General features: G+C 46.6%; 1 protein-coding gene across 3 annotated transcripts in view; it reads right to left on the reverse strand.

Annotated features, from left to right (window-relative positions):
* Positions 1-8669: 8669 nt before the first annotated feature.
* nup214 (nucleoporin 214) overlaps positions 8670-12204 on the reverse strand; it is a 138613-nt gene continuing 135078 nt past the window's right edge. For all 3 annotated transcript variants that reach the window (XM_038781704.1, XM_038781703.1, XM_038781701.1), the window contains one exon: positions 8670-8870. In XM_038781704.1, the coding sequence (XP_038637632.1) occupies positions 8834-8870 (37 nt within the window). In that variant the 3' untranslated portion in view covers positions 8670-8833. The remainder of the gene's footprint in view (positions 8871-12204) is intronic.

Raw genomic sequence — 12204 nt, forward strand, 5'->3', positions numbered from 1 at the left:
TAGAGAAATATTTGAAATGAAAATGAAAATGGCTCATTGTCACAAGTAGGCTTCAAATGAAGTTACTGTGAAAAGCCCCTAGTCCCCACATTCCGACGCCTGTTCGGGGAGGCTGCTGCGGGAATTGAACCGAGCAGCTGGCCTGCCTTGGCCTGCTTTCAAAGCCAGCGATTTAGCCCACTGTGCTAAACCAGCTCTTGGTTGATATTTGAAGAGGAGGTGGTTACAGGTTCTGAGGAGAGAGTGCAGCACTGCAATTAGTTTGGGATTGCTACAGTTCCAACACAATGGGCATAGATAGAAGGTAAGGGGCAGGAGATGTAGAGGGGATGTGAGGAAAAACCTTTTTACCCAGGGGGTGGTGAGAGTCTGGAACTCGCTGCCTGAAAGGGTGGTGGAGGCCGAGACCCTCGCAACGTTTACGAAGCATTTAGATGAACAATCGAAATGCAGCAGCGTGTACAAGGATAGGGACAAAGTGCTGGAAAATAGGATTGGGATAGAAAAGTGCTTGACGGCCGGCACAGACACAAGGGGCTGAGGCGACACTTCTGTGCTGTAAAACACTATAACAAATGGCCTCCTTCAATACTGCCAGCTTCCACTGCCACGCTCTGCAATCCAATTGTTGTGGGGGCCAAGCGAAAAGGATCAGAAATAAAGAGGTCAAGACAGATTTGGGTAAGAATTAGAGAGGGGGGGGGGGGTGCAAGGTTTAATGCACAACATTTAGACCAGAGGGCAGGAGAAACTCCTTCCTCCAATCCACCAGAGTTAAGCGTAGTGAGATATGCGAGCTAATTGTCCAACAAAGACTTGGATTGGAACTTGCACGTGGTGGTGTTTCCACGCGTCGGCTGTCCTCATCCTTCCAGCTGTTGAAGGTGCTGCTGAAGGGGCTTTGGTGGCCTATAGCTGGGAGTGGATGGGTGGCTAATCAAGTTGAAGAGTGAAAAGGACTCGAAATGTTAACTCCGCTTTCTCTCTCCTTACGGACCTGCTGCGTTTGTCCCGCTGTTCTTGTGCCAATCCAGTGGGCTGGCTTTCTCCTGGATGGTGTCAAGCCTTTTGAGTACTGTTGGAGCTGCACTCACCTGGACAAGGTGGTTTTCCCGTTGCACGCCTGAATTGTGCCTTGTAGGCATCGGAAGGTCAGGGGGCGAGTCGTTGACAACTGAATATCCAACCTCTGACCTGCGCCCTTGGCCAAGGCACTCACGTAGCTGGTTGAGTTGAGGTTTTGGTCAATGGTGACCCGAGAATCATTTTACCAATAGAGGCTGTAACCGGGGTTGGCTGGGTGTCCAGGCGCGTTAAGATGGGCAGAAAGGCCTGACTCACACATTTTGTGTTTGTCAGATCCACTATCTTTTTTCTGTTTCCACTGCTGGATGGGCGCTTACCCGTTAAATTGGTTTGCTCATTTAACTTATTTTTTTGTCAAAAAGCCATTGAATTCAATGTAGAAATCTGATCTAAAATAAAAGCAATGGGTAACAGACAAAAACTGGTCCTCTCCAAATCAATAATAATAATCTTTATCGTCACAAGTAGGCTTACATTAACACTGCAATGACGTTACTGTGAAAATCCCCTAGTTGCCACACTCCGGCGCCTTTCCGGGTTCACAGAGGGAGAATTCAGAATGTCCAATTCACCCGACAGCATGTCTTTGGGGACTTGTGGGAGGAAACCGGAGCACCCGGAGGAAACCCACGCGGACATGGGGAGAACGTGCAGACTCCGCACAGACAGTGACCCAAGCCGGGAATTGAACCTGGGACCCTGGTGCTGTGAAGCAACAGTGCTAACCACTGTGCGACCATATTATTACATTTTTTTTTCAATTAAGGGGCAATTTAACGTGGCCAATCCACCTACCCTGCACATGAACCGAGGGTTTATTCCATGAACACCGTCTTTGTTGAGATTAGAGATTAGCCACAAAAGCATTCAACAAAGAACGCGGTCCAAAAGTATCGCAGAGCGAATATGGTTTGATAAAATATCCATTTTGCCCAAAATAGGGAACTACACGGGCTATATCACCTAGTTTCAGTTACTTGCACAACCACCAGCAAGTTCCCCTCCAAGTCACACACCACCGCCCTGATTTGGAAATATATTAGCCGTTCCCTCACTGTCACTCCCTCCCTAACAGCACGGTGGGTGTATCTACCCCGCAAGGACTGCAGCGGTTCAAGGCGGCAACTCACAGCCACCCTCTCAAGGGCAATTAGAGCTGGGCTACAAAGGCTGGCCTAGCCAGCGAAGCCCATATCTTGTGAAACAATAATAAATAAAATTTGGCCTCTGGATCTACAGGTCTAAACCACACAGCCAGCGTGTTGAGTTTGCAATCCAGGCCGGCGCTGATTAATGAGGAAGTTGTGTGTTGCACAATGAGACGATGAACTGTGACCCCACTGGCATCTGAGCTGGTTGCAAAAGATCCTGCGCCCACAGTTCTTTTTAAAAAAAAAAACATTTAGAGTACCCAATCTTTTTTTTCCCAATTAAGGGGCAATTTAGCCAATCAACCCACCCTGCACATCATTGGGTTGCGGGGGTGAAACCCACGCAGCCACGGGGAGAATGTGCAAACTCCACACGGACAGTGACCCGGGGCCGGGATCGAACCTGGGGCCTAGGCGCCCTGAGGCAGCAGTGCTAACCACTGCGCCGCTGTGCCACCCAGCGACCACGGTTCCGATCATTATCATACCTTGCTGTTTGTGGGAGCTTACTATGTGTAAATTGGTTGCTGTATTTCCTATCCAACCACAGTCACTACACTTAAAGAGTAACTCTTTGGTTTTAAAGTACTTGGTGAAAGTCGGAGGTCATTAAAAAGCAGCAAGCAGGGCAGCACGGTGGCACAGTGGTTAGCACTGCTGCCTACGGCGCTGAGGACCCGGGTTCGAATCCCGGCCCTGGGTCACTGTCCGTGTGGAGTTTGCACATTCTCCCCGTGTCTGCCTGCGTCACAACCCAAAAGATGTGCAGGGTAGGTGGATTGGCCACGCTAAATTGCCCCTTAATTGGAAAAAATAATTGGGTACTCTAAATTTATTTTTAAAAAGCAGCAAGCAGTGCAAGCACTCGTTTATTCCTCTCTCCTTTAGCTTTCTGTCCAGTAAACAGATGTAATTCTGTGCACAGGAAATGCTACAGGCGTATATTTAGGAGGTAAGTGAGTGTTAGTTATACCAGCGCTCAATCAAGTAACGGAATGCAAATGTTTGATCTAAATTGAAGCAGCTCGCCACACACTCCGAGAATACCGTGTACACACAGCACAGTGCGGCCTGTTGCACGCTACATTCCCTTACATCAGCACAGCCTCCAAGCTGGGAGAGGCAGTTACATTCTGAAGCAGCGTCAGACCACATCCAGCACCCTCATGCCACAGTTTCTATCTTAGAACACTCGTACTTCCTGATTCCGTGCCCACAAGATCCTGTTGCATCAGCTAGCTTCACATGAGCTAAGTCACCTTAGTCAGAGCCTGGTGCAAGATATCTGCTTATGTTCATGCAGCAATGGCCTTCCTTTAGCTGTTTCTGTTGGCAATGTCCTTCAGCAACTTACAAAGCGCCTTTAATGTAGTCAAATAACCCAAGGTGTTTTACAGAAACATCAGACAAGATTTGCACCAAAGGCACAAAGGGAGATAGTAGGGCTTGGTGGAAGAGGTAAAAGGAGCTTCCTTTATTTATATGGTGCCGCCCATTGCTATGTTATGCTGCTTTGTGTAGCATAAACTGCTTCCTTGATGTATGCTTGACAAAGGAAGCTCCAGACTATGAAATGAGTTTGATGCGTTTACTTAACTATTAACACAGTTCTTAAATGAGTTTGATTCTCTGCTAATCTAACTGTGGTAACTCAGTCTATCTGTACCAGCCTGCTCTAAGCCACGAGCTGGGTGTGATGCTGTTGATCAACCCTGTCTAACTCTCTAGATGTCTGTCTGTGGAAAGAGACAGAGCATGTGTGCCGTGTCCTTTTTATATGGGTCGTGTAGTGTCCCCTTGTGGTAATGTCACCTCTGGGTGTCCTGATTACCCATTGGTTGTCTCCTGTTGTAATGACCCACTGGCTGTATGTCTGCATGTCATGACATCTCTGGTGCGCCCTCTAGTGGTTACTTAGTTGTAGTGTATTTACATTAACCCCTTGTGGAAATACAGTGATGCATATCACCACATCCATGTGCTCAGGAAGGTGTGAAGGAGTTTTAAAGAAGGGGGCAGTCGAGAAGTAAAGGGGTTTGGGGAGGGGATTGCGGAGCTTAGGGCTGCCAATGGTGAAGTGCAGGAAATCGATGATTCACGTGGAGTCAGAATTGGAGGATAACAAAGACCCTGGAAGGGTTGTGGGGCTAGAGGTGGTTACACAGATAGGAGGGGGGGCAAAGCCATGGGGAATTCCAAACACAAGGGTCAGTATTTTAATTGCGAGGCATTGGCAGACTGGGAGCCAATGGAGACAGTGAGAGGGACGCGGGGGGGGGGGGGGGGGGGGGGGGGGGGGTGATTGGTGAATGGGACCAGGGCGCACTGGCCGAGATTTGGATCAATCGAAGTTTAGAGAGGGCGAGAGGCCAGACAGGCATCTGTCCTGTGTAATTGGGAGTTTTGAACTTACCCCTGTGATTGCACAGGGTCTGAAAATGGGAACAGACACGAGAGCCATTTTGCTTCCACTGTTTACTGGCGAATTATGGATGCAATAAATCAAGAAAAAAGTAGAGGTTTTCAAAAAGGGAAACAAGTATTAAGGGTCTGCGCCTGCTGCAAAAATCAAACTGGAATAAAATTTGAGAGGCGGTCACACACAGATGAAGAATGACGAGGCTGCTGCGGTAAGAGTGTATAAATTAAACCCAGTGAAGTTTCAGTAACCCTATTCTTTAACGGTACACTGCCTCGAGAGAGATTGCCTTTGAATTTAGCTTTAGCCATCTGTGGCTGATAAACATATAATTATATGCAATTAGGATTATACACAGTGCAAAAACCTCCAAATTCAGAATGCAGGTTTCACTGACAGCTTAAAGTTCCACCCCTTTTAAGATTGAAGGCAGTTTCTGCTTATTAGAATAATTTCAGGATTAAAATTGAAACCTCTGTCCTCCCTCAAGATGCCTACATATTGGGGAATGGCTCGGACTGTTGTGTCGACGGTTACTGGAGCATTGACTGTGGCGGAGAAAGCTGGATAACAGATGGGATCCTACAGGATAGGAGAAGAGGCTAATCAACTCACTGTGCTGGCCTCTTGAAAGAGCTATCCAAATTAGCATCTCTCCCTCTTGCTCTTTCCCCTATAAGCCTGGAAAATGTTTCCCTTACAAGTCAATATCCAAATTGCGATGAAATAATCGGCTCCCACTATCCTTTCAGCACATCCCCGATCGCAATTTGCCTCTTTGCCAATTCCCTTAAATCTGTGTCCTCGGATGACCCTGGACTCTGAGCATTGGAAATTCTCCTAATTTATTCTATCCAAGCTCCTTGTAATTCTGAACAACTCCATCATTTATTCTTTCAACGAGAACAACAGCAACCTCTCCAGTATCTCGACAGAACTAAGTCTTTCATCCCTGATCCCATTCTGGTTGTGGCGGGGAGCATCTTTAGTCACAAGAGAAATTGCTGGAAAATCTCAGCAGGTCTGGCAGCATCCGTAGGGAGAGACAAGAGCTAACGTTTCGAGTCCAGATGACCTTTTGTCAGTTCCAAGGAACTCCCAGATCTTTCCGATGTCTCGTTCACGTTTGTACTTGTCTAATGGAGGTTGGCAGGTTGTTTGAGCAGCAAAAGCATCGTAGCTGAGCTCAGTCCTGCCCAGCAGGGCAGTGATTGATTGCTCATCAATTATAGTGAACTATACGCAGGAGGGGGGAATCGATCGGGTCGTTACTTGAGCACATATAAGGAAATTGGTGAGCTCAGTTGGCTTGATGGTTAACATGTGGTTCAAAACATGTGGGTGTGTGGGTTTCCGCCAGGTGCTCCGGTTTCCTCCCACAGTCTAAAGATGTGCAGGTTAGGTGGATTGGCCATGATAAATTGCCCTTAGCATCCAAAATTGCCCTTAGTGTTGGGTGGGGTTACTGGGTTATGGGGATAGGGTGGGCGTGTTGACCTTGGGTAGGGTGCTCTTTCCAAGAGCCGGTGCAGACTCGATGGGCCGAATGGCCTCCTTCTGCACTGTAAATTCAAAAATTTCTATATCTCCAATATGGGTTTGATTCCCATTCCGGCTCATGTGGACCCGGTTTCAATTCCCGGCTTGGGTCACTGTCTGTGCGGAGTCTGCACTATCTCCCTGTGTCTGCATGGGTTTCCTCCGGGCGCTCCGGTTTCCTCCCACAAGTCCCGAAAGACGTGCTTGTTAGTTGAATTAGACATTCTGAATTCTCCCTCCATGTACCCGAACAGGCGCCAGAGTGTGACGACCAGGGACTTTTCACAGTAACTTCATTGCAGTGTTAATGTAAACCTACTTGTGACACGAATAAAGATGATTATAGAAAAGAGCAGAGACACTGGTGTGTTGAGTTAGTAGGTTTATACTTACAATGTTATATACTCTGTGAATAAATAAAGATTGGCTCCAGTTTCATTCTTCAAGTAACTATGAGTAGAGCAGCAGAAATTCATGCTCACGTGAACTCATGGTCTCCACTATTAGTCCAGTCAATATATTCTAATCCTTCTACTTTGTTAATATAATTTCAAAATGGTCCTTACCTTTCAGCTTCGTTGATTTTAATACTTTTTTTCCTGTCGTCTTGGTTTGTTCCGTCTTCCTGGCGATTCTCCCGATAACAGATAATTATGGGGTTTGAGGAACGCAGAAACCAGCCTGCAGCCCAACTTTGTGCTGTGACGCGCTGGGGCAGGGGCAGGGCAACTTCACATTGACGCACTGTCACACGACACCACTGTTCGAAGCCTCAATGCACCGGCGAAGGGCTTCATCGGTGTGGGACAATGCTCCATCGCAACTCGCTGAAAACCAGAGTGATGGAAGAGACGATGAATTATTTCGAAAGGAACCTGGACAGGCGAATGAAGGAATCGCTCTGTCCAAACAGAGCAAGGGGATGGGACTGACTGGATTGCTCCACAGAGAACTGGCACAGACGCAATGGCCTTCTATGCCATTATGACGATGGCCATGGGCACCGCCACTTGGCTCCCTTGGATGTTCTGTCCTTCTGACTGGCAAGGAGGCGTAGACCGCAATAGACCGCAGAACAACTGTATTTGGAAAGGGCCAGACCAAGGGACCAGGCTCCATCAGATTTGCCATTCTGTTAAACATAGACAATAGGAGCAGCAGGAGGTGATCCTGCTCCGCCATTCAATATGATCATAACCATCCAACTCAGTAACCTGCTCCCCCCCTCCCCCAATATCCACTCCCCTCTTTAGCCACAAGAACTAAACTAACCCCTTGAAAACAGACAATGTTTTGTTCTCAATTGCTTTCTGGGGTAGTGAATTCCACAGGCTCACCATTTGCTGGATGAAGAGATTTCTCATCTCTGCCCCAAATGGTTTTACCTCAAAGACTGTGATCCCTGGTTCTGAACTCCCCCGCCCTCAGGAACATCTGTCCTGAATCTATCCAAGAATTTTATAGGTTCCTATGAGATCCCCCGTCATTCTTATGAACTCCAGCGAATATAATCGTAACTGACTTAATCTCTCCTCAACCAGGAATCAGTCTGGTAAACCTTCGCTTCACTCCCTCCATACCAAGTACATCCTTCCTCAGATAAGGAGACCAAAACTGCACACAGTATTCCAGGTGTGGCCTCACCAAGGCCCTGTATAATTGCAGCAAGACATCCCTGTTCCTGCACGCAAATCCTCTCGATATGTAGGCCAATGTACCATTTGCTTTCTTTACCGCCTGCTGCACCTGCATGCTTACCTTCTTTGACTGGTGTACAAGGACACCCAGGTCTCGTTGCACATTCCCCTCTCCCAATCCATAGCCAATAAGATAATAATCTGCCTCCCATTTTTTTTCTACCTAAGTGGATAATCTCACGTTTTGGTTGCGCAATACAAAGATAATGGGAATTGACAATTAAATAATTAAATCGACTGTCATTAATTGGTCCACAGTGACCCAGACACAAAGTGAGGAAAACTGGGAGATCTCTCCCCCCCCCCCCCCCCAAAGCGTCCTGACCAAGCGAACAGATGATTTGTTCACATCTGGTGGTTCCCAAGCATAAATCGTAATAACTCATCGGCTGGTAAGCACTTGTGATACCTGAAAACGCGAGGGGCAACAAATTATAAATGCAAGTTCTTCCCTTTAGCGAGAGCAGTGGTGCAAATACTTACATTTCCCAAGCAAATCATCGCCCCATCTTCATAACGGTGTTCGGAAAAGGAAGTATTTTTCCTCAACAGCTGGTCGGAGAATAATAAAATGGTGTGGGGCAACTGTGGGTGGGGTGGGGCGGGGGAAACTTAAAAGTATAAAGGGTTAAAACTTTCCGGAGGACCTCATTGACAAAGTGAGAAGTTAGGACCGATTTAAAATAGAATTTTATTAGACAAAGGTACGGCTTAACATGATATCGTATGACAGACATTGCCCAGCACCCCCCCCCCCCCCCCAGCAACAAACATGGTTTAATCTAACCCTGCACAGTGGCCAGTGACTTTAATAGCTTGCAATTACGATTCATTGTAAATCACGCCACCCACAGCATCTTTGGGCTACCAAGTATCATTTATATAATATATATATTTATATATACTTCATACAAAGAATTAAAATAAAAGCTGCATAGAATTCAGCCCCTCCATCCACTGGCGTATGACTGACTGGACCTGAAACAAGAAAAAAAGCTTTGAGCAGAACGAAACACACTTGCTCCCAGAATCAGCTGCTAAGCAGCAATCCAACAACTGACAGAAACAAATCGCTCATTTATTTAACAATTGGTGATATTTCCATCGGGGTGGATTTTATACCCCCCCAACCCGGGTTTGGTTGCTGTTTGCAGGAAAAGGCAAGACACAAACCTCAATTTATTTGGCTACACAGTTGGGGGTGCCACTGGCCTCAGTGATGTCAAGAAGCTAGGATTGTTCTCCGTGGGACAGAGGGGGTTTCAGGGGAGATTTAACAAAGTTGCCCCAGATGGCTCTGCCGCACTGCACGATTCTATGAAACGAGTAAAGGTTTCATGATCAGGGGATCTTGCATCAGGGGTACACCGCCCTTTCTTTCGGGTGCTTGCTCTCTCGCCTCCTGCTACTTTACTTCAACCGAACAATAACGCAAACCTAAGAAAATTAAGGACAGGAAAAGGGCATCAGGTCCTTCGGCCTGTCCAACAGGGGCCCGGTGAAACACGAACGCCAGGACTGTCCACAAACCAGCCTCACAACTCCCAGGAAACAAAGCAGGTATTGGGGTTGCAGGTGAACGTAGGCCTGTTTTTTGAAAAGCTTGAGAAATTCCTCCACAACCCCACTGAGATGATCAAACCATTTCAAGGAGGCTACAGTGACTGGGAGGCACATTCCCGGACTACCCACCTTCTATACTGTATCAGCCAGGCCCAAGTACCTGATGCACACCCCATGAATCAGAAGGTTTTTAATTCAAGTCCCACTCCAGTGACTTGCTGGCTGAAACTCCCCACTGCTGTCTAGTGAATTCTACACTGTGGGGATGCCATTAAACAAAGGCCAAATCTGCCGGCTCGGTGAACATGATAAGTCCTATCATGAAGGGGGACAGGGGAGCTTACCTCAGTGTCTTGACCAATGTTTGTCCCTCAATCAGATTGCTGTTTGTGGGAGCTTGCTGTGCCAAATTGGAAGCCATATTTCCTGCATTAACAGCAGTGACTATACTGCAAAATATACTTGGCTGCAAAATACTTTGGGGTATTCTGAGCTTCTTAAAGATACCAGAGAGAATTGCCTTTCTTTTCCTTCCTCAGCCATAGCAACGGGAACTCACTGGGTGACCATCATAACAACCCTTTACTCACTAGGTTAAATTATAGACAGTTTGTCACTCCTAGTGACGGAGATTGTCCCTTCCTGACTCGGGGCTGCTTAGTCTGCTTCTGCATCCCTAGGATGGAATTCAGCTAATTTGGCAAAATCAATAGATTTGAATCCGTTTACACCCTTTAGATTCTATGACTTCTGGGGAACACAAAGATATCTCTCATCACATCATAGAATCACAGAATTTAGTGCAGCAGGAGGCCATTCGGGCCTTTCCAAGGGGACTGGCCCTTGGAAAGAGCACCCCACCTAATCCCACGCCTCCACCCCATCCCTGTAACCCAGCAACCCCACCTAAACTTTGGACACTTAAGGGCAATTTATCATGGCCAATCCACCCGACCGACACATCTTTGGACAGTGGGAATAAACCGGAGCACCCGGAGGAAACCCACGCAGACACGGGGAGAAAAATGCAAACTCCACACAGACAGTCACCTGAGGCCGGAATTGAACCTGGAACCCTGGAGCTGTGAGGCGGATGTGCTAACCACTGTGCTACCGTGCCACCCAGGAGCTTTCTGAACTTTAAAACCAATATAAATACTCCACAATATTCCACTCATTTCATCTACTCGCTGCAGTAAGCTTTTGCTGTGTTTAGGTGAGTATGTTTAATTTTTACTATTATATCCCTTTGAAAAGAACTAGGTTTTGACTCAATATCCTTTTCTTCTGACTGTTAAACCAGAGAGAAACATATAAAATAGCAGGAGGAGGCCATTCGGCCCTTCCGGGCTGCTCCGCCGTTCATTATGATTGCGGCTGATCATCCAACTCAACAGCCAAATCCCACTTTCCCTCATATCCTTAGATCCCCTTCGCCCAAGTGTGGAAGGCGGTGGTGCAGCAGTAATGTCACTGCACTCGTTAAATTAGAGGTTCAAATCCCATCATGGCAGCTGGCAGAATTAAAAAAAAAAAATCAATTGATTCATAAAAATCAGGAATCTAAAGCTAATCTTGATAACGGTGGGCATGAAACTACCACCCATTGTTGCAAAATCCCACCTGGTTCAGCATTGTCCTTTAGGGAAGGAAATTCCCCAAGGAAATCTGCCATCCTTACCTGGTCTGGCCTACATGCGACCCCAGAGCAGTGCAGGAGGCTCTGAAATGGGCAAGCAAGCCACTTCATTCCAGGCAGAAGGAAAGGCAACAAACGCCAACATTCCATAAAAAGAAAAAGAAAAGAGCAGGAAAATCTGAATCTATTGTGCACCACACGGTTTCAGAATCCAAAAGGACAGTCACGATATGACTCAAACAACTTTGCTGCACACAGGGCTAGGTAAAGGCCAATTCCCTCGCTCCCTGGTGACCCAATAGTAATTCTGTATTACAGGACAGTAAGTCCATAACCAGCACGTTACAACATCTTGCAGAGGGATGTAGAATCAAACGGGTGCCATATCTGATATCATCCACTGAGTACATGCTAAAGGATTCAATGGGGAAAGGGAGGCTTACGGCTATTTTGTGCATCTCTCCTGTGACCTCTCTCGTTGAACATTTACATTTGGCTCCACCAGCCCCTTCATGACCAAAGTCGTTTTTGCACATTATGAATAATCTGTTCCCCATAAGACCCTATTCACGACGTTCTAAGCTGCTGTTGCTTATGTCGTATTTGCTTTGTGATTTTGCCCTTCTTCCATACCGTAACTAATTATTTATTTGTCGACGTACTGTGTGCCTTTTCACATTCACGGTAACTATCTATTATTTTGCTTTTGTCTGCTGTGTACGTACTGTGTACATTTCCTTGGCCGCAGAAAATTACTTTTCACTGTACTTCGGTACACGTGACTATAAATAAAACAAAATCTAATCTTACGAATCGGAATCAACAATAACAGAGCAGGTTGGAAATTCAGCATCTAAAGAATCTGAGCCGCTTTGAATCGAGTCGTTTGTATTATGCAAAGTAAGCCCCGATGCATTTCAGGAGTAGTTGGATAAAGACAAGAGGGGGATAGGAATAGAAAATTCTGCTGACATAGTGGGATGTAGGGAGGCATTATGTGGGGTTTGAATATGCATTATCTAACAGCATGCAGATTGGGGATGATCTTCAGGTCAAGTACAAAATCCACTTTTTTACCATTGAGAAACAAAGATGAAGGGTACGGAATTG

This window comes from Scyliorhinus canicula, chromosome 21 (genome assembly GCF_902713615.1).
Source record: "Scyliorhinus canicula chromosome 21, sScyCan1.1, whole genome shotgun sequence".
NCBI lineage: Eukaryota > Metazoa > Chordata > Chondrichthyes > Carcharhiniformes > Scyliorhinidae > Scyliorhinus > Scyliorhinus canicula.